Source organism: Saccoglossus kowalevskii, chromosome 2 (assembly GCF_978046115.1).
Source record: "Saccoglossus kowalevskii chromosome 2, keSacKowa6.1, whole genome shotgun sequence".
Lineage (NCBI taxonomy): Eukaryota > Metazoa > Hemichordata > Enteropneusta > Harrimaniidae > Saccoglossus > Saccoglossus kowalevskii.
The window spans coordinates 20,289,947-20,317,272 of NC_140642.1; the positions used below are offsets into that span (position 1 = coordinate 20,289,947).

Here is a 27,326-nt window from a genome sequence, read left to right on the forward strand (position 1 = left end):
ATACAATATTGTTTGAGCGTGACTGAACTCCTGAGCTAATACCAAGCAGGCTTAGCCTTGTCATAAAAACTTATAATTTTGAAATGAGAATAATTGACATTTTTTGTTTCTATATTGCTATTAATATGAACCATATTTAGGCAGTCTCCCGATTACATGGCATAATTTAGGTGTCTGATGAATTGTTAAAGCATGCTGCTAAAAATAGCTAAACGTTAAGTCGTTTACGACTTTTCAATTTAGCTAGCTGAAAATTACCCTCCCAACTCACCATAGCAATTCAATCTAGTAGTTATTTTTTTCAAATTAACATTCAATTGGGAAATAATTGAGGATTGATATTGGTTACTGGATACATAACCTGGAATGACCTTGGTGATGAATACATATCCAAAGTTGACTTTGACATGTACACACATCACATACCAAAATGTCATTTACAAGTCAATATGCAGACAGACATGAGCTATGTACAGTATTATTTGCAAACATGCCAATGTGTGTGTGCTTTATTGTCTGGTTATACACTGTACAACACAATGCAATACAAGACACTTGTCTATTTATATATTTTTTTACACATAACCTTTAAGTGGTATGAACCAAAAGAAATTGATTCCAATGAAAAGAAAAGAAAAGCTGCCATGCTAGAATGTACATAGTAACAAACTACAATACATTTAATTTTAATATTCACCAAATACACAAAATAAATAATACAATGCTGGTATCCACTAAAATTGAGTTTTCAAAAGGATAAATAAAGCTAGATGAGTGATAGAAATTATTTAAATATGCAGAGTGATATATATTAATGTACCCACATAAAACAAAGGACTGGCAGAGAACAAGTCTAAAAATAGAAATCTACTATCAGCAACAGCATAAAATATTTATATATCTAGGGCATTGTATTTAAGCGATGACAATTTAGCACCACTATCGATACGATGTTAGCTAGTATATAGTCTGTCCAACAACTCATATTGTTGGAATATCCTATTGCATTGGGAGATTACCATCTGTGCCTTTCATTTCTAACATAGTTTGTTGTCTTCCATTGGTGTATGGTATAAAATACTGATAACCAGCTGATGATATCTGTAATCCCGCATCAATTAATCTTGCGTGCTGTTTATATGTTCGCCATACAGCCAAACCAGCATCCCTGCCATACACATATTACCACTCATTTCTTTGTTTATTTTTAATTCCAATTTTGTTATTGTCTGAATATATAACTGAGCTTATTATTTCTTTAATACATTACGTTTCTGATCAATATGTTTGAGTCAATTTGAAACAATTCAAGCTACAGCAACATCTGTTGGGTCAGTTTCTAACAATGGATGCTATCAACTACAAAATGTAGTTTGGGACAACCAAAACCTGTTAATTAAATGTTATTAAAAAACTGTGTGATGTAGGCAGGCATTGTTCACATCTGAATCGCACAGGATGTACAATATTTTTAAGAATATCATTGAACCACAGTGATTTTACGAGACAAATTCCTTGAATTAGGAAAAATTTTGACATATTGTAGTGACAATTTAAAATTTGAGTGACATTCAAGCTACATTTATCCTTGACCGTCAAAACAATATAGCGATATTTCATGGCTGACAAAAAATACCCCGACTACATTTGCACAGCACCATAGGAAAAGACTTGCAGGTTACCCAAATTTTTTATGGCAAATATTTTTTTTTTTAAATGTTAATTTGTAATGAAAATCATCCATTAGTTATGGGTGGATTTTGCTAGAATATTAATATTTACTCAAAATGAACACAAAATTGTATATTACAGCCTGGTAACACTAAGTAGGTGCAGAGCTGATTTTTATGGTGGTAGAACTGGCACTCCAGAATGTTTACAATTGACACCTACCTGAGGAATTCCACTTATAACCCACAGTGGGCCTGTTCTTTTTTGTGTACACATAACAGCCATACAAGTAAAAAGTTATCATCACACAGAATACACTGACAGAATTAATTTAATTGCAACACTTACTTTACATTTCAAGTTTATGCCACAAGGAAGTTAATTTACATAAAAACAATGCAAGGAGGAAGCAAGTACGCCATGCAGCACGAGATTATGACAGAAAAGTTACAGCGGCAGGTATGCCCTAAATAGCCACACAAATAGAAAAACATAAATCATGACACGGGTCAAAACGCCAGCTGATAGTCTTTCTTTAAATTGTCAAAAGAAACCTTTTACATTTTCTAAACAACAAAGCGTGACCGGGAAGATGAATGTGGAGAAGATTATATATATTCAGAGAGAACTGGGGTGCGAGGCAGTAACTCTACAGTCATTTAAGGCAAAACTTGTGTACAGTGCCAAACATGGGTGGGGATTAAAAAAAACCTTTGACTTCACCTAGAACACTGAGCTCAGGTGTAAAATTGGGATGGTGCGATGAGTTAACATAACAACGTTCGTGTCGGTATGTGTCATTTAGAATATCTAGCTTAATACGGTGACTGTGATTTACATGTATACAGTATAATAATATTCATAAGGGCCTAGTTCAGAACATTACCTACCTATACTGTACTCATTATCTTTAGACCTTGGTAGATTAATACAGTTAGTAAATAATGAATTAGTTTTTCAAGCAACTGCCCATTGAAAATAATAACTTATAAATGTTATTATTTGAATGAAACCAACAGTAAATAATTATTCAGTTAATCATAATAACCAGGAATGTAAAAAAATAAAGGAAACAGAACTTTTTTAAAAACATTCTTGTGTAAATTATTAATTGACCAAGGTCTGTTTGTTAGTCATTGCATTTACTGATGTTAATCTGCTTAACTCCCTTAGTGATTGCATTGCACTACTGGAATGTACAACCATGGATGTACTAACATCCATGGTACAACTGACCATTGATCCCGAGGTACCTTTGTCATCAGACTGTTTCAACCAAACAAAATCTTTCCCAAGAAGAAGAGAGAAGAAACTTAACTATAAAACATGTGTACAATAATACAGAATAACTGACTGCAGGAAACGTGGAGAACTTGATCCAAAAATGTACTTTAATATTGAAAGTGATTCATCATAATTATATGTTATTGGAGATATCTTTCACAGTGATAAAACGTGATTGAACATTAACTGTCACAAGAAAATGTCAATTAAAACAAAGATCACCCAGCTAGAAAACCCAGACAGTGAACTACACTGACAGTAACTGTCAATCAACTCAATTGGAAGAGTTCCCCCTACAGAGCTGCATCAGAGCTCTTCATCCAATGACAAAATGATGTTGATCCTCTCACTCCTATCTCAATACAAAAAGCAAAGTACCCAGTGCTTCAAATTTTATCATATATCTAATGGGTCAGTTGACTATCGATGAACCGTAGATTAGGACACACACAGCATAGCACAGTTTAATGTTTTTGACCACTGCCAAGTACTGTGTGCTACTCATGCCTAGGGCTGTTTCTATTATAGCTTTTAATTGAGAGTAGTTTTAATACATGCTTCTCTGCCTCATGGTGTAAGGTTGCAGCTCCCATTGACATAAACACAATAATTGGCTGCCCCCCTGCTAACAATGACTAGACTCCCAATGCATATAACAAGATCTACAACATCATAGCCACACCCACAATGCTCAGCTAGACAAGTTTTATTTTTGATTACATCCAATTTTATTTTTTATTGTATCAAAATCTAGTCATTCTTAGCATTAAAAACAAAAAGATCATCATCTTAGCAGTAAGTACCTGGTACAATGTCCGGGGCTAGTAATTAAAATAATTTTCCAGCATTCATTATTTTTAAAATATCACATTCAAGGTGAGCAGACTGCATATGGTATCTCTATGTAAACAGTTTTCAGAGCTATACCTAAATTAGTCTCATTACTAGAGCCACCCAAGTTGCTGAATTACTATTCTATAATAAAGGATGAGACTAAGATGGAGCAACCTACAAGAACTCGAGTTTGACTTGGACCAGTTGATGCTGGCATTACACATTTACCTAGTTTAACAGAAGTTTCTGCCAACAATGAACATACTGAAATAATGTCAAATTTTGCACATTTTTTCATAATTTCTTTTATATAATTTGGAATTAAATGGTCATAATTTTCCTTATATGTCCTGATCATTTTTTTTTTAATTATGAAAAAATCTTTATTTTGTAACTGGTGATAACAGTAGCCTCTGGTTACATTGCCATAATGCTATTATGAGAGGACAATGATGTACATACACTTTTAAAGTATGTCAGGTACTGGAAATGTGTCATTGTTTTGATGAGTATTGCTTTTGGTTCTATGATCTATGCAAACACAAGAATTCATGTAGTATATAACACAAAGTGGAGTGTGTCCCTGTGTGGAAGCATGGCAGATGTCACCATAAATAAACGATAATTGCCACATAAATTAAGACACCAGAAAGAATCGGCTAGCACACAGAAAATCATCTTCTGGTATCCCAGAGCAAAACTATTTTGTAAATAAACAGATTTGGATTATGCCCTAAATTGTATGCAAATATCAACGCACATGAATCATTCATGAAATTGAAAAGATTGTAAATCGGTCAAGGCACATGAATCATTCAAGAAATTGAAAAGATTGTAAATCGGTCACCTGTGATTACTGGTTACTATAAGTAAAAAACAGGCATTCTGGTGCATGCTATTAATTTAAGTATGACACATTATTGGAACCATAGGACAACCCTACACAGATTAGGCTATCATCAGCAGCGGGAGACAATACAGCAATACTACAACATTCATCAGACGAGTACCCCATGCCAAGTCACCACCATACACATTGGAAGCATAACAAACACAGGCTGAGCTTGATTTAAACAAACAAAATATTGATGGATCAAATTCAACTATCAGCATCATCTTTGACCTTACTACCAATGTCACCACAGTTACCGTTTTCTTCAAAAATTTATATTTATTGCTTTTCCTTCCACGCCAACAGACAAAGATCCAAACTATTGCCTCCAGGCAAGAAAAATGGTGAATTAATAACAAATTTTAAAATGCACCATGCTGATATACAGAGTGACAGTTCATCACTAACATTACACACAAAAACTAATCTAAATATAGAAATACTAATTATTTGACAGTGAGGTATTATGTAACAGTACAATGAATGCAGTTACGTGTAGTACAGTTACATATATTTAATGCACCATAAAACAAGGGTTTATTATTAATAACATACAACTGAGGAATATGCGGCCAACAACTTTCTTCTTCTTTCAACAGAGAACATTGATATTTTCTATCTATTTTCTACTTAGTATCTATTAAGTTGTTGCACCAATAGTAAAATGTTGCCCTGATTTACAAAGATTGAAAATTATAACGCAGTAAGTTCACAAAATACAAAATAAACCACAATGACATGATCTATCCAATCCAATGTGGTGTACTGAACTGGAAATCATGTAGAATATTTTCTGCATTCATAACTGTATCTGGCAGTGATTATCATCTTGCTGCCACATTGCTTGGATAAGTGCAGTTCAGTACTGCAAGCATGATATTACTTAGACAGTGGAACTTTTTTTTCTTCTCAACAGTGTGAAAATGATTAATGAGTACAAATCACTACACATTGAGTATGTTAAAGGGATTATGGATGGCTGTACAGTCTCACTTGACACAAAATTACAACTATTTTATGGACATTAGATTAACCATGGAGGTAACAGAAGACATTAAATTGTTATCCAAGGTCTACTGGTTGTCTTACTCCTCCCAATAAATTGTAAGAATTGGCCCTGAAATGTCAAGTGTCCAAAAAATGTCTTGGGTATTAGACTACAAGTCTTGGAACACGGAGATAGACTGGCAGACATTCAGTGTATTTACCGCAATCACGAATTTCACCTTATACCGTGTATATACGAAATGTACATATGCTCACTGATCATGTCTGGTGACAAACGTGTAATTGTTGACAGAAAAGTGTGGACGGTCTAGTAATTACGCCCAGTACAGCTGAACGTAAACAATAGACCAGCATGGAGTTCGACACAAACAATCCCTATGTGTTGGAATAAATGCAAAAACAAAATAGATTGATAAAATCATAGTACTTACGGGAACGAGTGGAGTAGATGTCATAATTGTGATAGACACGTTCAGTTGGAGTTTTGCGTCGAAAACATGCCGTGTATATATTCCCCGGTAAATAAATGTAATTGCGGTCCCTTGATAAGCGAATCGATCAATTCGAAATTACTCCGGTACAATCAAAATGATTTGTGGAAAAAGATAAGCTCCGTATTTTCAAATTGATTGGTGAAAACTAAAACGCAAATAAATTAGTGAATGATGTTACATAATTGATAGATGTCTCAACAAATTAGAAGGATATCATGAAATACGAAATGTGACAAGTTGAACAACTAGTACGCGATCAACACTTGGCATAGCAGCGTCGGTACACTCAGCGACAGCTGAACATTGCCACACATAAGCAGGCGACCAAATTTCACTTGACTTCAATACATAACATTCCAGAGAACGCGGGGAAATTACTCGTCTGGTCGTGTAAAATATAAAACTATCACAATCACATGCCCGACAGCCAAGTATCGATTTGGGTATTTTACCTGATCTCACAGAAGTTCCGTCGCCATTGAACACAGAAATCTGACCTTTTCCTGTGTATATAATTTGCATATTTACTCGTAGATTGAACCGGCGTTCCCATCACCCTCGTTCCAAGCAATAATTATTCTCTATAGATGCTTTGAATGTGATTTTCACAAATAATATTTGTTTAAATATATCGATATATGTATATATTATTTAATGAAATATAAAGATTAAAACTGTTCAAATATCCTTCAACGTCGCAAAATAAACCGACTCATATTAGTCGAGTAAAAAAAATTATCAGATACAGTGGTCAAATCTCGCGGGAGTGTGTCGTGATTTCACAGTACCGCCTTATTGAAACTTTGTTTACTAGAAGTTGTCGTTGTTCACAAACGGAACAGGTTTGCTGAAGACCAGTGAACTCAGTGTCAACAAACTTTAGATGTAGAGAGTGTCGGCAGTAGATGTGATTATATTTAGTCACCACAATGGACAGAGTTATTGCATTGGTCGACATGGATTGTTTTTACGTGCAGGTGGAACAGCGTCTTCTTCCTGAGACGAGGGGGAAACCTTGCATTGTTGTGCAATATAACCACTGGAAAGGAGGAGGGTGAGGAGTCAATTCTGTATTAAAATGGACCATGGACGTACTAGAGATCTAGTACGTCCATGAATGGACATACCTTCACTTCTACTAATAGTAGGTCCACGGTATTAACAACCTGGAATCAATTTGGCTTCCTCTAAAGGTTCATCCACCCTGTTTATTCATTTTACTCTCATGATTAAAGGGCGGTAGTCGTCGCGCTGCGCATGTTCGACATTTGTGTTGATAAACATTGATTTTCCCACAATCCAATGCGCTCTTCAAATGGAAATCACAAGTATGAGGTTTGACTTGGGTACGACTTGCACTGATTACCGCCGGTGACTCCTTTGATACCTTCCAATCACATGAAAACTACCTAATTGAAGCTTGGAAACGTGTCGGTTCGTACTCGTTGATCTGCGCAACAGTCAAAGTCGCCATCTTTGTTTATATGAGACCCATATATCTCACACATGCGCAGCGTGACGACTACCGCGCTTTAAACTACCGTGTCGTGTACTGTCATTCACTGTATTTTATTAACTTATACTCGGTAACAACCTACTGAAGGAGGTTAAAGGTTACAAAAGAAAATTACAGATAAAAATAAATCAAATTACAAAGACTAATAGTTTAAAGGACAGCCAAAAACAGACTAAATTGAAGCTAGTAACGGAAATATATAATAAATAAAATGAAACACCAACAAAAAACTATAAACAGAATATAAAAACAAAAACTCAATGAACACATAATAGATTCAACGACTAAGTAGGTGCTGCTGTCTAATAACAAAGCTGTATTTCAGATACTGTGCCAGAGGAATTGTTAATTTATTATTTGACATTATTTTTATGAATTTATTTTCAGGTGTAAGATTTGTAAAGTCAGGAATAATCTTTTCAGCTTCATTGTATAAAATGACCCTCTCTTTACTATATACTGGGCATATTATGAGGAAGTGATGTTCATCTTCAATATCATTTTTATTACACAATTTGCAGATTCTGTTGCTACTTTTGATTCTGTTGTGTCTTCCTTTTTCAATTTCTAAACTGTGATTGCTCAGTCTGAATTTAGTTAGTGTATTTTTCATTTCCTTATTTTTTAGCTTAACGAAGTAATTAAGTCATTGTATGTTCACCCACAGTCCCCGTGGAAGGACTGTAGTTCACTCTGATGGTCGGGAGCCATGGATAACTCCCACACACACATGATGCAAAGCCAGTTCATTTAAACAACTTAATATTAGGCAGGGTCGTAGATGATCTCTAAGAAATTGAACTTTCTTTAATACAATATTAAGTTGTTTTAATGAAATGTATCTATTAACTCTAAGGATTTATAACAACATTCAATTACGAAACTGTCACCGAAATGCAAAAAAAAAGTAAACTGATGACAACTATTTTGTTATGAATTTATTCCATAATACATGTAATAATAATCTTTAAATGGAATGGAGGAAAATTAATACATGACAATAAATAAGAATAAAAAAAAATACAATACAAACATTGAGAAAAATAATTAAGAACTACAAAAGAGAGACAAAAAAATAATACTTTTTAATAAAATGCTTGATGAATTATTACAATTATACATTACCGTTAACGGTATTATTAGTGACCCAATTATGTAGTGAAGTTATGATGGTGTTGCTGCCTCAAGTCAAATAAAATTTCAAACTTTGAGCAAGAGGTATTGCCGTTTTTTGGCAACTTAATAAGAAAATAAATTTGTCTTTGAGATTCAAATTTTGAAAGCATTTTTATGCTATTCACCTTTTGTGAAGAGTTTATTTCCCTGGTGGCAATAAATGGGGCACGACATAACAAAGTGTTGCTCATCTTCCATTTCATTGATTTTCATGTAATACAATGCAATTCAATCAGTCAAAAGTCAAATGTCTTGTATGAACCAATCAGTTTGCTGGAATTTATTACCACATACTAGAGTTATTAAAAAATATCAAATGTCTGTGTGCCAAAGGGGTCTAAAGATAAACATATATGCAATGGAATTTGAGTAATAATTTGACTGAAATTCAAGATTTTTCAAAATAAGATTAGATACTGGTAGTTACAAATGTAAATTTGCACAGGATGTTAGCATCTAATGCTGACTGCCAAAATGAGCGTTCGATAGTGATGTAAATATGCACATTTTCCAAATAAGGAATACAATAAATGCATTTGGTAACACTTTAAAACATACATGTACCTGTACAGCGTTTTACTGTAAACACTTATAAGTCTCATGCCACCAACTAGTCTATTAGCATTTGTAGCCCTCAAATGGTTGCCAACATGTGTTTTACTGGCCAGAATTCTATTACCTACATACTGTTTATGTGGTTTCAACAAATTAAAGCGCAATTGTCGCAAATTATGGAAGAAAGCTCAGCACTTTTTAACACACACAGGATCTGCCAAAGAATAGTAGTTAAGCAATGGCTGAATGAACATATCTTGGCGAGTGAAGATGATTCAGGCATGAATTTGTTTCACCTATTGTAGAATATAGATGATAATTAGCTCAATGTCATCCACACAAATTTGATTTCATACATTTTTTTTTTTTAATATTTTTTGTGCCAGGCGACAGTTCCGGAGATTGAGTGTCACTGTTGTCTCTCCTGACTTTTTTTTTTTTTTTCTTTGTATGTGCAAATTGCAAGTGCTAGTGACGACACATAGTGCATTTTGCCACAGAAGTCATATTCATGTTTGGGACTACATGACAGGGCTGTGTGGCCATCTCTCTGTCAAATGGCAATTTGTAATGCGCTATCCTGGCGTCAACCAGGCCCGGTCGAACACAAGCACCTGCGGACCCCCAAAGTCGCATTCGTTAGTGAATGAATCTCCGCCAATGGAAATGGCCTTCCCATTGAGTCTGTGGCACACTCACCCAGGGTAGGGGTCGACCTTTTTGACGTTCAGCCTATGGTAGGATTTGAACTTGGGTCTACCGATCATGAGTCTGATGCAACAACCACTATGCTACCAGTGACCGATTCCATACATTATGAGGAGTATAGTATACATAATGTCAACTACCATGTTATGTGTAACAGTGATAGTGTTTATAGGCATGATTTCTCAGTCTTGTTTCATACTGGGCTGAGTAGAGACGATGCCTTTTACTGTGATTTGTTTTGCTTTAACCTATAGGATAATAGCTGTTGGATATGAAGCTCGGGCTAAAGGAGTACGTCGTGGAGGTATGAGAGCAGATGAAGCAAAGGAACTCTGTCCTGATATTCATGTGTTTAGGGTTCCAGAAAAAAGAGGAAAAGCTAATTTATCAAGGTACATCTTGAAAAGAGCATATGCATGACTCCTAAAAGTCGCACATTTTTGTACTGGTAATTTCTAAGGGTATTGCACTATAATAGCCATAATTTCCTATATTGTACATGCATTTTTTCCTGTGTTTAATGGTTTTTGAGGCTTCAATGATAACTGCTTGCATTTTGGGGGGGAAATATTTCAGAAATTCTCATTTCCCTAGTCAGTACTAGGATGTGTGGCATTTTGGATGCCATTCATAAGACTGTTAGAATTAATACATGCACAGTACTGACAGCAATTTTCTTAGGCAAATATTAGCTTTACAAAGTGCTTCATGAGCACATGTGCTTACATATGGTTAAGGATGTGTGTCTATGGTCGAAGTAAAATTCCACTCAATGTACAAGATAGCATATTGTGATATTCTCATGGAGTTGGCAGCAGACTATGTCCCACATAACTTTCACAATGGAAGGAGGTACAATTCAAAGATGGATTTTGTAACTAAATGTTGGTATTTCAATTATTTTTCTTGATAAAGGTACCGGGATGCTTGCGTTGAGGTGATGGAGGTTCTATGCACGTTCAGTAAATGTGTTGAAAGAGCCAGTGTTGATGAAGCATATATCGATCTCACTGATGAAATCGATAAAAAAATGGAAGAGATAGGCGATGTGGATGTATCTATTGATATGTTACCAAACACATTTGTTGTTGGCTGGGATGGCAAGGAAAATAATGACCCTAATGAAGAGCCTCCTTTAGGTACAAGTATTTTAAAATAAAAACTCTGTATTTTTACTCATTCCAAGTTTATTTACGAGCAAATCAAATTTTTTTTGCCAACTTTGCTTGCCAGTAAAGTGCGCCACCTGTGGTAGAATGAGGAAATGTTTATATGAACAGCAAAAATGAATATACATGTATAATAATCTTAGATATTGATATGTCACTTTAGTGCATGTTGTTCATAACCATGATTTTTGTATTACAATAATGAACGATGAATAGCAATATATTGAATGGGGAGTTGATTCTATTCAAGGTTGACTTTGATTCCAATATGGTACTGTGGGGAAACCTGACTAATAAAAAAAATTGTCCATATCGTTTTTCCAAATCCCCTGAGACGAATTATGCATTTGATGGTCCAATTTCCTCACTGTGTTAGGTGCGCATAGTTCCATGTTGTCTTTCTACAATCATTTTTTCCCTGTGATTACTTACACATCTTAGAAAGTCAAACCAGTGGAGTTTTTCAATGGTTAAATAACTGTCACAGTATAGAACATAAACGACTTGCAATTGGTGCTGTCATAGTGGAAGAAATGAGAAAAGCAGTTTATCAAAAGACTGAATTCCGTTGCTCTGCTGGTGTCTCACATAATAAAGTAAGTTCACTCTGTGCTTTGCATCAATCATAGGTTGGTGTATCATGGTGATATTTAATCAAAGATATATTCAAAATAGTTTTGAATTATGACAGGTGACGGTGACTTAATGATATTACATGTAGTACAATTCCTTTTCAGTCATATTTCTCTTGATTAAGCTTTTTCTATTTTTCCCTCCATATAGATACTTGCCAAGCTAGCATGTGGAATTAATAAACCTAACAAGCAAACTGTACTGCCTTTTGAATCAGTTGAAAAACTTTTTAAATTGATACCTGTTAATAAAGTGTAAGTTTTTTCCTCAAGAGAAACATTCATTCAAATTTTGTATCCAAAAATACACTCAATATGTTTTCCCAAGATGAAATCACAACATTCCTCAGTGCTAAATTTATCTGAAGATTATTTATCTGTACTTGGTCACACCTTATGTGGACGTAATCAATGTAATTCAACTCTTTATCCGTGTAAATATTCCACTCAGCCATGAGCTACTTTCACAAATTCAAGTGGTGTCCCTTCTGCCCAGGCTCAAATGCATTTCTCTTGTAGATGTTCATAATACATACATTTCATCACAATGTTTTCACTTGTAAGGCGGCATCTTGGAGGGAAACTGGGACAGCAGTTGCAGGATGAACTTGGTATGCAGTATATGGGTGATATTTGTAAGTTTACTGAGAAGGAATTACAAATCAAACTTGGAGATAAAACTGGGTACGTGTGCTATATTATAATCAATAACTGTCAATGTATTGTTGTTTTTTATTGCGTCTTTTTGCTGTCAAACCTTCACTAATTTTTTGTATCGATTTTGTCATGAATGTTGTTGATCACTGTATCTCAATTTCAATGATAATTTTCTGGTAAAAACCAAATTACCAATCATAACAATATTGCCAGGTCAGGTATCCTCTGTTATGGAATACACATGCCCGTATCTATTTTCATTCTCTCTAGAATAAATTTGATACAGTTAATTTCAGGAAGACATGAACATTTATATTTTCCTTAAAAGGCCTCTTCATTTCATAGAAATTCAAGGAATACATTTCATTTCAGTATAAGGCCCAGCAACTTTGTGCCTTCATAAATGTGGGGTGACCCCTTTTTAGTCCCCGTTCGAACGGAGCCCGAAAACGGGGACTTATGTTTTGCCCTGTGTGCGTCCGTCCGTCCGTGCGTCCGTGCGTCCGTGATCACCTGTATCTCGAACATGCATGGACCGATTATGTTCAAACTTCACTCATACATCACACATTATATGGGACATATGCACATGCATTTTTTTCATGATCCGATTAACGATAGCCGAATAGCGGCCATTTTAAGGCCGAAAATGCATCAAAATGGCACATTTTCACCATTCCGGACCCGGATCTCAGTTATGCATGGACGGATTTCGTTCAAATTTGGTACATACATTAAACATAATAGGACCTTGATGCACGTCATTTTTTTTTTCGGATCAAGTTCGAAATGGCCGACTGGCGGCCATTTTGTTTTAAAGAATTCAGTTCTGGATCCGTATCAGAGACATGTCTGGATTGATCAAGTTCAAACTTCACACACACAAGGTACATCATGTCACAAATATGTATGTGCATTTGTTTCATGATCCCATTAACGATAGCCAAATGGCGGCCGCTTTAAGGCCGAAAATGCATTGAAATCGCACATTTTCACCATTCCGGACCCAGATCTCAGTTATGCATGGACGGATTTCATTCAAATTTGGTACATACATTAAACATAATAGGACCTTGATGCACGTCATTTTTTTTTTCAGATCAAGTTCGAAATGGCCGACTGGCGGCCATTTTGTTTTAAAGAATTCAGTTCTGGATCCGTATCCGAGACATGTCTGGATTGATCAAGTTCAAACTTCACACACACAAGGTACATCATGTCACAAATATGTATGTGCATTTGTTTCATGATCCCATTAACGATAGCCAAATGGCGGCCGCTTTAAGGCCGAAAATGCATTGAAATCGCACATTTTCACCATTCCGGACCCAGATCTCAGTTATGCATGGACGGATTTCATTCAAATTTGGTACATACATTAAACATAATAGGACCTTGATGCACGTCATTTTTTTTTTCAGATCAAGTTCGAAATGGCCGACTGGCGGCCATTTTGTTTTAAAGAATTCAGTTCTGGATCCGTATCCGAGACATGTCTGGATTGATCAAGTTCAAACTTCACACACACAAGGTACATCATGTCACAAATATGTATGTGCATTTGTTTCATGATCCCATTAACGATAGCCAAATGGCGGCCGCTTTAAGGCCGAAAATGCATTGAAATCGCACATTTTCACCATTCCGAACCCGGATCTCAGTTATGCATGGACGGATTTTGTTCAAATTCGGTACTTACATTAAACATAATAGGACCTTGATGCACGTCATTTTTTTTTTCGGATCAAGTTCGAAATGGCCGACTGGCGGCCATTTTCTTAAACAATTCAGTTCTGGATCCGTATCCAAGACATGTCTGGATTGATCAAGTTCAAACTTCACACACACATGGTGCATCATGTCACAAATAGATATGTGCATTTGTTTCATGATCCGCTTAGCAATAGCTGAATGATGGCCATTTTAAGGCCGAAAATGCATTAAAATCACGTATTTTCACAATTCCAGAACCGGATCTCAGTCATGCATGCATGGATTTTGTTCAGATTTAGTACAATGTGTTGTACATATGCAGGTGCATTTCGGTCATGATCTGCTTTGAATGTATATGTCACTCAAATATGAACGGAACGGGGACGTGTCATTGACAATGACTTGTTTCAAATTTATTTTTTCATGCAAATGAATATGACAACAATTGCACTGAATTTGCAGTACCCTTACATCACTAAACACTGTGAACTTGAACTAGTACCTCACGTATTCACCATAGAGGGCATACTTTAAGTTTTGATGGGCTAGGATTTTTGTGCGTTAATCAAAAGCTTTGTATATTCTTAACCAATTTGGGTGTTCTTTTGCCTGTTTGTTAACCCAATTGGGTTAGAGCCAATATGCAAATATATGACATTACCTCGGTAGCCTAAATCTACTTGGTGTAGTGTGAATATGACTAATGGCATTGCTGTCTCAATCATAGACCCAACATTCTGTTGCACAATCTATATATCAACACAATTTTTAGTTTATTGTTGATTTATCAAAATTTCAGAGCTTGGTTACATGATGTTGGTCGAGGTATTGACAATGAACCAGTTCGCCCAAGACAACTGCCCAAGTCTGTTGGATGTGGGAAGAATTTTAGTGGAAAACTAGCTCTAGCAACCAGGAATGAGGTAAGCGCATTAAAACAACCATAAATCTCAACCAGAATGAAGTTAATGAGTGTTGAAAAAGTCTCTCAGTATTTGTTTACCGGTACATCTAAGTGGGCAAATTTAAAAGTCACATGTCCACTGGACAGGTTTGATCATTTAAGTGTTGTTTCCCTTTACTTTGAATTACCTTATCGTACCTGCAATTAGATTTCGCTGAGAATTTAAGTTAAGCAATTTGTCATACTGTAAAATGACTAATTTTCACTGGGTTTAAATTTCACTGATTTACCATTTCAGGCATATTCAGTGGGTTTTAAATTCACGGTTTCGTCATTTAGATAATGTGTTCTATGCTAAATTTTACATATTCACTGTGTTTTAATTTATCGCATTTTTCCAGTCAGCGAAATAAGCTAAATTAAAACCCAGTGAATAATTACCCCCTTTACAGTAAATTATCTGTGCACTTGTATACTGCCCTCTACAGGTCAAGTATTGGTTGTTACAACTTGCCACTGAGATGGAAGAACGACTTCAAATAGAATCTGAAATGGTGAGTTAATATTACTACAATTATATGAAACTTTGATGATGGTATTTCATTACAGATTTCACTATTGATGGTCATGTGATAGCCAGTAATATACATGGTTACAACAGAGGAACATGTTTCAAGCCAAGATTTGATTATGAATTATTTATGCAGGTTTTGTTGTGTGTTTTTTGAGGTGGGGTTGGTATTTTTACTGCCGATAAATAGAACAGTTTGTATACATTTTATTGTGTGTGTTTTCACAACTATTTTTATGTCCAAGCGGGTAGGGACTTATAACATCACATGAGTGATGTAATAATTTTTATCAACTAACAAATTATGTATAAGTTTCATCTTGATTTCACTGAATCTACTCTTTTTCTTGCTTCTTAGAATAAACGTGTTGCTAAGTCAGTGTCGGTACAAGTGCGCTGGGGCGGTAATCCCCCACAGACAGCCTCAAGATCATTTGGACTGCACAACATGGATGCAGACACAATCAGTCGCAATGCGCTATCTGTGATACAATGTTTTAACACGGCAGGAAATCATCAAAAGGCTTGGTAAGTCTAGGATCATGGTGATCTCTATATACTACCTTCAAATTCAGTGTGATTTATTAGGTGTTGGGGCATGTGGGGTAAGGGCTACCAATGTTCACAGATACATTGAACTTTACAATGTTTCATTGTTACAAGAAACGTATAACATCTGCATTAAACATCTAATTGTCAGTAACATTTTGATATTAATCTTTCTAGACTGATTAGATTTATGCTTGTAGACAAACACATGTTTATTTTCGTAATGAGAACATTGGAAAGAAAGCCATATCTAAATATAAAAAAAAAACATATGATCTATATGGCAGCCATCTGATACCTAAACGTGTCCGCAGCTGTTTCTCGGAGTTGACTGGGCCAATTTGGATCAAAGTTAGTATGATGATCATACATATTGAGTTGTAGGTGCACATCATTTTTTTTTGTGATTCAAACATATGGCCGACTAGCGGCCATCTTGTTTTTCATGGTACCCATGCTACTTTATCTTGAATGCAATGAACGTTTCTATTTAAATTTTGTACAAAGATAGTATACCAAGAGATACATCTGCACAAACATGATATTTGTGATACAATTCAATATGGCTGGCCGACGCCCAATTTTCATGTAAAAGCGCAAAATCCTCATTTATACAAGTCCGGAGCCGTTTCTCAGAGATGACTGGGCGGATTTGGATCAAACTTGGTATGATCATCATACATATTTGGTTATAGGTGCATGTCGTACTTTTTCTGTGATTCAAACAAATATGGCTGACTGGTGGCCATTTTGTTTTTTGTGTTTGTTTCACATTTCTGTTTAAATTTTGTACAAAGACAGTATACCAATAGATACATCAACATGAACATTATTTTTGTAATTTGATTCAATATGACTTCCCAATGTCCAATTCTCATGTAAAAGCAATAAATCATATTTTTTTACAAATCCATCTTCTATTAATGGTTTCAATCTAATCTCAATGACTTCATCAGCATCAAATTGATATGTCAGATCAACAAATTTTGGACGGGGACTGTGTCATTAACAATGACTTGTTTCTGTTCATTTTGCATTCAAAATTATTAATACGGTTCAAACATGCTTCATATAAGAATCATATTCTAGCACATTAACAACAATTGCTTTGTGTTACAATTTGGTTTGACTAAAATCTGCAATTTTCATCTCCCCCCCCCCCTATTTCTGATTATATTGCAAATTTAAGCTGTACGATCAGATTCAAGTTTGGTTCACGGACAATTGTGTTCAAGCACATCAATGAAAGTTGAACTGTGTCGTGATCCAACCCATGATGACCGACAGGACAGCCATTCTGTTTTACATTTTGCCAATACACACATTAGGACTCATACATGATGTTACTACAATTAAACTCGATATGCAATCATTTTACACATTAAACCCTGAGTTTGCATACTCAAAACTAAAAAAAACATGTTTGTAGCATTTATGCCCAAAACGAGGTTGATTCAACTACATACTGGACATAATATTGGACAAGTTTACCCAGCTGAGAAATTCCCTCTTAATCACATCAGTGAGCCATTTTAAAGTTAGTTAGTTTCATATTCAACAGAACAGTTTGGAAATATGTTATCCCTCGAAAAAAAAAGACACAACTCCTGTACCTTGATATACTATCTAAGTGAAAACAATAACGATGAAATGTTTTATCCCTTTAGGTGTCCAGCAATAATCACTCTTAGCATGTGTGCTTCCAAGTTTACTGAGACTGGTAATAACATTGGTAAAATGAGCATCAGTAGTTTCTTCAGCGGCAAGGAGCAGAGTACGTCCACAGTGAATGGTAGTAATGACGGTAAAACAACAGTCAGTAGTTCCTTCAATGGCAAGAAGGAGGTTATATCCACGGAAAAAAAAGTCACTTCTCGTTCACAGCTCGATGAATTCTCACCAAAAGAATCAAAGAAAAAAAGAAAGAGCATAGACTCGTTTTTCTCTGCTTCGCAACGTCTGAAGCGAGACAGTGATGCAGCAGACTTCATTATTATGCCATCGTCGTCTGGATATCAAGAAAAGCCATCAAGTATTGATAAACAACATGACACAATGACAAGGACCAATTTGAACCACTCGACAGGATTCTTTGCATCCAAGATGAACCAACCAGTAACCAGTTCGCTGAACAGTGATCCCTTGGTAGATGCCTGTCATGAGCAAAACACAGGAGTGTACGCCTCAGATAAACCAAATAATTTTAAACAACAGTCTGTGAGGGACCCTTCACCTGGCATCATTGAGGTGACATCATTATCACTATCCAGACAGGATAAGGACCTGACAACATGTTCTGATAAACTATTCTCTGATTTGCCAGTGGCTGATTTTGTTACTTGTGAGAAATGTCAGCAAAAAGTGTCTGCTTGGGACCTACCTGAACATTTAGACTACCATTACGCATTTGAGTTACAAGAACAGATTGATATTGGATCCACAACCAGCACTGCTAGAACTATTGAGACTCCCGTCAAAACAAGTAAATCAACCCCAAGTACTTTATATTCCTTTTTCCAGAAGAAAACATAGAAAACTTCTCAGACTAAATATTTGTAAGGATCCTTCTCTATTGGTGTCTCTACCTGGTCATGCATTAATTGTGCATATATTATTTAAACTTTTGGTCATTATTTTATTTTCATTCCCGATTTTCTTTAAAATATGTTTAAAATTAGGTCACACTCATATTGAGTATAGCGACATTGGTGTATAAAAATTTGGTTATTTGTGAATGTATATATATATATATGAATGTACTGTATAATGTGTCAATAAAATGAGATTCTTTTTTTTAAGAAATTTTAGTTGATTATTGCACTCCTGTAACCCAATGTGAATGAATCTTAAACAATGGCTTGTGCCTACCTCTTGAATCTTGAAAACGCCCCCAGGGAATGGTTTGTTTCTTGGTTTTGGTGTTCAACTCTCCAGGTAGCATTCAAATTTTAGTTATTATGGGTCTAGCCTGACGAGTTAGATGCTCCAAACGCAACTGACAGAACTATGTAGTTTTTCACTTCACCAACGTTTTTTTTTTGTCGATACCGATCATATTGCAGGAACGCCAGATAGTGACAGCCATCAACGAGTAACCATTCACGGCAGAGTTTATTGTTTGTTGACATAATGTGTGATAAGGTGCTGGCATATTTCCACCCAATCTTGTTGAAAACAGTCTGTGATATTTGCTGACAACACTGCTTTGATTGAGCGTGACCACCAAAATGAATATTCATTGAAACTCATTGCAAGAAGGCATGAATTTTGAATACTGTAAAATGACTAATTTTCACTGGGTTTAAATTTCACTGATTTACTATTTCAGGCATATTCAGTGGGTTTTAAATTCCCGGTTTCGTCATTTAGATAATGTGTTCTATGCTAAATTTTACATATTCACTGGGTTTTAATTTAGCGCATTTTCCAGTCAGCGAATTAAGCTAAATTAAAACCCAGTGAATAATTACCCCCTTTACAGTACGCAGTATAGATCTTGCTGACGAGACACACTATTCTGTCAGGTGTTGATGCCTGATGGTGGAGGAACAAAGGGCATGAGAGGTTAGGATCATCAGCCAGCGGATGTTCAGCTTAAACAGGCTGATATGGCAGACAAATTAGCTACTTAATATGCATGAAGATGACCTCAAAACTAATATCTGCATATTACCCAAAAGTAACTATGTAATAAATTTGATAAAAATCTGCTTAGAAGTTTTTGAGATTTCGCTTCGCACATGCATGAGCTAAAAAACTTGCATTTATTCTTATTGAGTATGCGATACTTGCTGTATTATAAGCATATACACTTGTGTGAATGATAGAGGCGTGTCTAAAGTCAAAATAAGTCTTATTGTAATGATCCAGTATAACATAAATACACTTTTAGGTTTATGTACGATTCTCTCAGAGGTGCACCTCAAACACAAACAGAGTACTTGAAATATAATCTCAATGAACGTGTTTTAGAACGTGTTGATTTGAATCAGATAAATCTTACACAGATGGGTGAATTTAAGTCTGCTGAGAAAGTCCACTGATATAAGTGGACACCAATTTATATCTTGACTTAAATATTTTTCTATTGGAGGGGTGTACAGAAGCATACATTAATTGGGAAGGATGTATAGCAGCATACATATTTGATTTGGAAGGGTGTATAGAAACATACATATTTGACTGGGAGGGGTGTATAAAAGTAAATTTGATTGGGAGAGGTCATCGTACGAATCGCACAGTCCGTGTCTTCGACCTATAGGCCTCTACACGATACCGTGCGGGATCGCATAGGCTAATTGCGTGAGATCTGATTGGGCACGCCTCGAAACAAGGCACCCAATCAGCTTGGACGTACCAAATTATAAAACAAAATTCCACTTCCTGTTTTTGATGCTATGAAGACATTCTTACCACACAAAACTGCGTCGATTGCCTGTACCTGATGAGGCTTGAGGGCACCAACACCGAAAACTTTCGCAATTTTATCATCACAAATATCACGATTCATTTTGTTTAAAATGAAACTCCAAAGAAGGATTTGTAACACGCAAACTGATTGGACAATGATTAGCCGCAACGGACTACTGAGGGCGATGTTAGAAAACGCATATTTGATGGTCGTTCTGCCAAGGTCTGTTAAAAGGCTTGGCGGAATAAACTTAGACCTTGGCTAGCAAAGATTGGGAGAGGTGTATAGAGCGTATTTGATTGGCAGTGTCTCATGGCGAATTACTGTGGTACACTGCTTTTTTTCACAATTTCATTAACATTTTTTATATACGAATAGCTTTGTGATTTTGCAAGGGCCGTGTCAACAAAAAACCTCTGTTGTGTCTGTGTGTGACTTGCATCAATTGTCTGAAATGTAAAATGACAACAGGGGCTATTTAACTTTTCAATACAATCCACTTAAATTAACAGTACTCTTCCTTTACTCTTATCCAATGTATTTTAAGACAACAGATTCAAATTTGATTTTATATTTGTTTTTAATTTGAACAAAGTGTGATGTGCATATGAAGCAAGACATTGTCAGTGTTACTGTTCCAGGTACAATGGCGATACATACGTACCCATGTCTGCTATATTTTAACATACTGTAAACAGTTTCAATTACTTGAACAACATTTTTGTAAGTCATGTCAATGAAAATCCTACGACACAGAATATCAGCAACTTTTGTAAAATTTTGTCTTCAGGAATGCCATAAAATCATTAGATTGTGAAAATTTCAAGCAGCAAAAATTACTCAGTTTAAAGTTGTTGATATTCAACAAGTCAAACAGTAGTAGCTTTAAAAATCTACATTATGCTGCTTGAAATTGAAATAAAAAATAAAGTAGAAAATATGTTTGGTATTGTAATTCTTAAAACTGATACCATTTGATAGATACCAGAAATGTCATTCTGTTGTCCGAAAATGGACAAATGTAAAAAAAAAAAAAAAAAAAAAAGACATCAGCAGAACAGCTGCAAACCAAGGTTGGAACCCTTGCTACAGGCAGACCTGCTGCCCAATACTCAATAAACATTAACTCTTTGAACGGCATTCACATTTTGTCGCTTTTCAAAATTTTTTAAATAAATTTTTGAACAATTTAATCAAGACCTGTAATGGGAAATTATATCAATCTTGCTCAAAATAAATAAAATTAAACGCATCCTAATTACCAACCGACCTCACTTTTTACAGTAATAAAGAAATTCTAGAAAATACATACAAATATTGCACCAGCATATTAGTAGTAAAATGACAACATTCAAAGAATTAAGGACTGTTATGTTGCATTGATGTCAGCTTTGGTATAAGAACATTAAGATTATAAACAAAATTCTGAACTCATAAAAAGTAATCAACTCTGATTTTAAAAAAATCATGCAATGTCTGTAATACACCCATTTCTCTTGTAATAATCACACACAAAAATAATACTGCAAGATTTATTTTTTCTGTTTTCTTTTTAAAAAAAAAAACATAAAATTTTTGATATATTATGTTTTAATAGATATTTTACACAATCTTTATTCGGCAAGATTTATCACTTTAAAATTGTTTAGCAAAGGCTAACCATATTGGATATGTCCATTCCCGAAATGAGAGTGAAATTTCTTGTTTTTCAAACGATGATATGTGTAAGCACCAATATCAAAATCTACGTAATATCATTTAAAATTACAAAAACACTGGTCATTGCACAGTATAGAAAATAAGCAGCTGGTGTTATGACCTGATTTATCAAAAGACAGATTATACACTTTAAAAAATGTTCCGACATTTCCGTAAAAGTATTGGTTGTAGTCGGACATCTAGAATATATAAATATACATGTATATATAGTGTTGAAAAATACTGACATGGTAGTTGTTGGCACTTATAACAAATATTGTGCGTCTCAATAGCATGCTCCGTAAGTATAACCGCAGAGAATGTCTTTTCCAAATGTGGGTAATCTCACTGTTTTAAGGTGTACACAGAACACCATGGAATGGCATGTCGTTTCCAGGCACAAGAATGATGTAAAGAATTCAAAAGCTGCTGTTGGAGACTCGCCTCCTTTCCTTGTGTCCTGCATTGTTTTTCAGACACGCTCAACCGTTTAGTCACACTTCTGAGTCCTTCTGTAGATGTAGAGTGTCCATCTGGTCTAGGATAAATGTTATTGTGTGTTGACGAATCAAACTAATGTGACTTTGAAGTGTGTTAATTTTTTCCTCTGCTGTATGTAATTGCTTCTGAAGACGTTCATTCTCTGTGGATAGAAGATCTCTTGCCTAGGGAGAGAAAAAACAAAACAGATACATGTTAATAATGACAAATTGCATTCATGGAGGTTGGATTCATATAAATTATATAATGAATGTTAAATCATCAGCATATTAAAACTTAACTTGCCTGTTCTGCTCGAGATAGCCTTTCTTCAAGATCTGTTTCTCCTTCATACGATTCACCATAGTTATCAATATCGTCCTCTTCCTGTCTGTCAATTTTTTCCTCCTCTGCAAGCATTTTTTGATCAGTTGCATCTTTCTTTTCTTTGTTCTCTTTGATGCTCTCCTCCTTTGCCTGAGCTGCTTGTTGATTTGCCCGTGTTTGTTTATGCCGTATTGACATTTTCCGTTTACAGTCCATTGTCACGTCTTTTGCAGGAACTACACATTTCAAAAGGGGGTACAAAAACCAACCGTTAAATTCTTCTACCCAATTAGAACAATATTGATTTAACCAAAATCTTCACTTTTTTCATCACTCAAGACACTTTAATTTCATACATCAAATTATAAAACTGCATAACATAAATCCATACTGATAATCACAAATAAGTAATGCATTTGTTATACAGAAAATTATTAGAAACATAATTTCTCTATTTGCATATTCCTCCAGCAATTCTATTACCAGGCAGGAAATTGTGACACTCAGCTTTTACATTCATGTGTCTTAGTGACAAGAAATAAAGCGACATGTAGTTTTTCTAAAATTACCTCCATTTTACAATCATGTTTCTCCTGACTCAAACTCCTATAATTTTACTAAACAAATAGAATTATTCTATTAATTACCCAGTTTATCTTAAAAGTAGGTGGTCATTGTTACTCCCTCGCAACCCAACATGTTCTTGAATGACAAGCATGAATGGAGTTTAGATCCGGTCTGCATTGAATACCGACTTCACAATGACCTCTCTTTAATTATTTGTTAGTGTGATAGTACTGATCAATTGCTTACAATATATCATATGCAATACAACCAAAGACAGTTATATGCCATTACCATGAAACAACATCGTACAGTACAATTAAAATCAATTTTAGTGACAGATGCCCAGTGCTAAGATACAAAAACTGTAGCCTGAACACAATTTTGTATGTCAACTCTAGGTGGCGCTGTTAACACAATGACGATTTCATGCTGCTGAAACAAGAGAAAGCTTTACCATAATAATAATATATCAAATACAATTCAAAACAAATGTTTACAAATTCTAATTATTAATTTATTCTCACCTCCATCAACAGAACCATTGGTGTGCCCGTGTGTAGATGCTGATGACTTCGAGCGGCATTCCATTACAACTAAATCTTTGCAATGCTTATGAGAGTTAATCCCGCAGGTTTTGCATTTGACACCTTGTTTTATAAGTCCCCAAAGCAAACCAGTACAGTGAGCACAGAAAGTCGGTTTGAAGTACGTGTGTTCGTGGAAATCATGTTTGAAGCTGCTGCGTAAGGCATGATAATTCGCTCTAATGAAGTAGGTCTTCATTTCACTTTTGCTAATCATGCCATCCCTGTGAAATAGAGCATAACAATACATTTACCACATCTCTATACTTTGCAGGTAATTACGTTCTCTTCATCATTGTCGGGGGTCTTTTTCCATATAAATAAAGAACTCTATTCTATTCTATTCATATAAAATAGATCTATTTTGCTGATTTTAGTTTTGAAGTGCATGGGCTGCTTATTTTTTTCATTTTAGAAGATATTTTTTTTTTTAATTGTCATTATCAGGGGTGTTTTTCCAATGAATGTACGGTAGGTGCATTTTTATATTGGGTTAGACTAGAAGTATGTTGCTTTTTTCTACCAAAATTCAGTACACTTTTCAAATTCTACATTATCGCTGTAGTATTACAATTAAAAACAGTAAGGAGATCTAACATAAAAACAGTAAGGAGATCTAACATAAAAACAGTAAGGAGATCTAACATAAAAACAGTAAGGAGATCTAACATAAAAAAAAGATTTGAAACTCATCTCCAAATTTATTTTTTCAAATTCATAATATAAAATATTTGTAATGTGTATATAATATGTCAAATTTAAATGCCAGTCTGAAACAGAGGATAGTTTGACCTTGAGCTTTACAATCACCATATGCTTTATCTACTCAAAATCAACTCTAGGGAAACTGAGGCCATATATTCTTGATGAAAGATGCACTGGTGCAAATAATAATAGCGTTAGAATCTCTCTTGAGAAAAATTCCCAATACAAAGCTTTCAGAATCACATGAACTTGAGAAACATACTCTTATACTGTTACATTTCACTAGTATTTGTCCCCTTTCATAACATAAATTTGTATAACAATTTAGATTAATAAGAAGTTATGTACAATTCGTTTAAAAAATAACGAGGAAATTTTAGAAAAATACATGAAATTAACAAAGTACTGCATCCAAATTGCTGGTGTGATTAGAAGGGCATTAATAATAAGAAAATGTACATGTGGATTTACTGTACTCGACCACGTTAGTGGCAATAATGATGACGATTTTGACTTTGACTGTGTTCTAACAGACTCTAGTATTTTTAATCTCGTAAATTCGGGTGGTACGTAATTAATATTGTAATATAATTTGCATATTTGACATTTTCTGTTTCTTCAATGACGACTCACTTAATTTCGTAATTTTATTTTCCCTCAAAGACATAATATCCCTCTCAATCTGTCACACGGTGAATTAAATTGTCATTTTCACTCTTTTTCGAGGGGGGTGCTCGGGTAAGCGCCCACTTCTAAAAAATCCTGATTTTATGAGTTGAGGACCCTTGGCGCTAATGTGGTCAAGTACGGTAAGTGCAGTCATCGTACAGCACGCATTCAAAGTTTGTGTGAATTAAAAATGTATTTTACACATTCTGGATATGTTGCATGGGACTCGTATCATACATGACATGACTGTGGTGTTTTATAATGTACAAAAGATCACACATTCACATGGACACAAGGCATATTTACATGGTTGCCAAGTGATGGAAGCAAAGGTACTTACTTATCTGCATCCAGTACACAAAATGAATCCATGAATGGAAAATTGCCAGCAATTGCTTCGAATTCTTCTTGTGATATAAAACCATCTCTATCATTGTCATAATTTTTGAACACAGCCTAGATAGAGTGAAAAAATGAATAAATGGCCAGCTAATGAAATGGTGCATATCAGAACATGTTACAACCACTATGTGTACTAGTGGTAGATTGAACACTAGGCATGCAGTAGTGCATCATGGGTATAGTGTTACAACCATTATGTGTACTAATGGTGTATTGAACACTAGGCACGCAGTAGTGCATCATGGGTATAGTGTTACAACCATTATGTGTACAAATGGTGTATTGAACACTAGGCACGCAGTAGTGCATCATGGGTATAGTGTTACAACCATTATGTGTACAAATGGTGTATTGAACACTAGGCACACAGTAGTGCATCATGGGTATAGTGTTACAACCATTATGTGTACTAATGGTGTATTGAACACTAGGCATGCAGTAGTGCATCATGGGTATAGTGTTACAGCCATTATGTGTACTAATGGTGTATTGAACACTAGGCATGCAGTAGTGCATCATGGGTATAGTGTTACAGCCATTATGTGTACTAATGGTGTATTGAACACTAGGCATGCAGTAGTGCATCATGGGTATAGTGTTACAGCCATTATGTGTACTAATGGTGTATTGAACACTAGGCATGCAGTAGTGCATCATGGGTATAGTGTTACAGCCATTATGTGTACTAATGGTGTATTGAACACTAGGCATGCAGTAGTGCATCATGGGTATAGTGTTACAGCCATTATGTGTACTAATGGTGTATTGAACACTAGGCATGCAGTAGTGCATCATGGGTATAGTGTTACAACCATTATGTGTATTAATGGTGTATTGAACACTAGGCACGCAGTAGTGCATCATGGGTATAGTGTTACAACCATTATGTGTACTAATGGTGTATTGAACACTAGGCACGCAGTAGTGCATCATGGGTATAGTGTTACAACCATTATGTGTACTAATGGTGTATTGAATACTAGGCATGCAGTAGTGCATCATGGGTATAGTGTTACAACCATTATGTGTACTAGTGGTAGATTGAACACTAGGCACGCAGTAGTGCATCATGGGTATAGTGTTACAACCATTATGTGTACTAATGGTGTATTGAACACTAGGCATGCAGTAGTGCATCATGGGTATAGTG

At 35.3% G+C, this 27,326-nt stretch overlaps 3 protein-coding genes across 3 annotated transcripts in view; 1 reads left to right on the forward strand and 2 right to left on the reverse strand.

The window, feature by feature from the left end:
• LOC100370385 (apoptosis-stimulating of p53 protein 1-like) overlaps positions 1-6,689 on the reverse strand; it is a 51,543-nt gene extending 44,854 nt beyond the window's left edge. Inside the window, exons 1-2 of the mRNA XM_085492626.1 lie at positions 6,636-6,689; positions 6,121-6,328 (exon numbers count right to left, since the gene is read on the reverse strand). Of these exons, the coding sequence (XP_085348752.1) occupies positions 6,121-6,144 (24 nt within the window). The 5' untranslated portion in view covers positions 6,145-6,328; positions 6,636-6,689. The remainder of the gene's footprint in view (positions 1-6,120; positions 6,329-6,635) is intronic.
• A 251-nt stretch (positions 6,690-6,940) lies between these two features.
• On the forward strand, positions 6,941-19,135 carry LOC100378748 (DNA polymerase eta-like). The gene is made up of 10 exons (XM_085492631.1): positions 6,941-7,237; positions 10,393-10,530; positions 11,054-11,277; positions 11,749-11,903; positions 12,091-12,194; positions 12,504-12,623; positions 15,109-15,232; positions 15,702-15,767; positions 16,143-16,312; positions 18,001-19,135. Exons 1-10 carry the CDS (start codon positions 7,113-7,115, stop codon positions 18,863-18,865), a joined length of 2,091 nt encoding a protein of 696 aa, XP_085348757.1. The 5' UTR covers positions 6,941-7,112; the 3' UTR covers positions 18,866-19,135.
• Positions 19,136-21,305: 2,170 nt separating this feature from the next.
• Positions 21,306-27,326, reverse strand: part of LOC102807427 (ras guanyl-releasing protein 3-like) — a 64,210-nt gene continuing 58,189 nt past the window's right edge. Inside the window, exons 15-18 of the mRNA XM_085492632.1 lie at positions 26,115-26,230; positions 24,341-24,624; positions 23,229-23,485; positions 21,306-23,107 (exon numbers count right to left, since the gene is read on the reverse strand). Coding sequence (XP_085348758.1) covers positions 22,937-23,107; positions 23,229-23,485; positions 24,341-24,624; positions 26,115-26,230 — 828 coding nt within the window. The 3' untranslated portion in view covers positions 21,306-22,936. The remainder of the gene's footprint in view (positions 23,108-23,228; positions 23,486-24,340; positions 24,625-26,114; positions 26,231-27,326) is intronic.

What these genes read in the sequence shown, in the direction of transcription:
- LOC100378748 (XM_085492631.1), top strand. Translation starts at nt 7,113, where the DNA reads ATGGACAGAGTTATTGCATTGGTCGACATGGATTGTTTTTACGTGCAG. An exon ending in TAATGAAGAGCCTCCTTTAG is followed by an intron (nt 11,278 to 11,748) that starts GTACAAGTATTT and finishes TACACATCTTAG; the next exon opens with AAAGTCAAACCAGTGGAGTT. An exon ending in CTCTAGCAACCAGGAATGAG is followed by an intron (nt 15,233 to 15,701) that starts GTAAGCGCATTA and finishes TGCCCTCTACAG; the next exon opens with GTCAAGTATTGGTTGTTACA.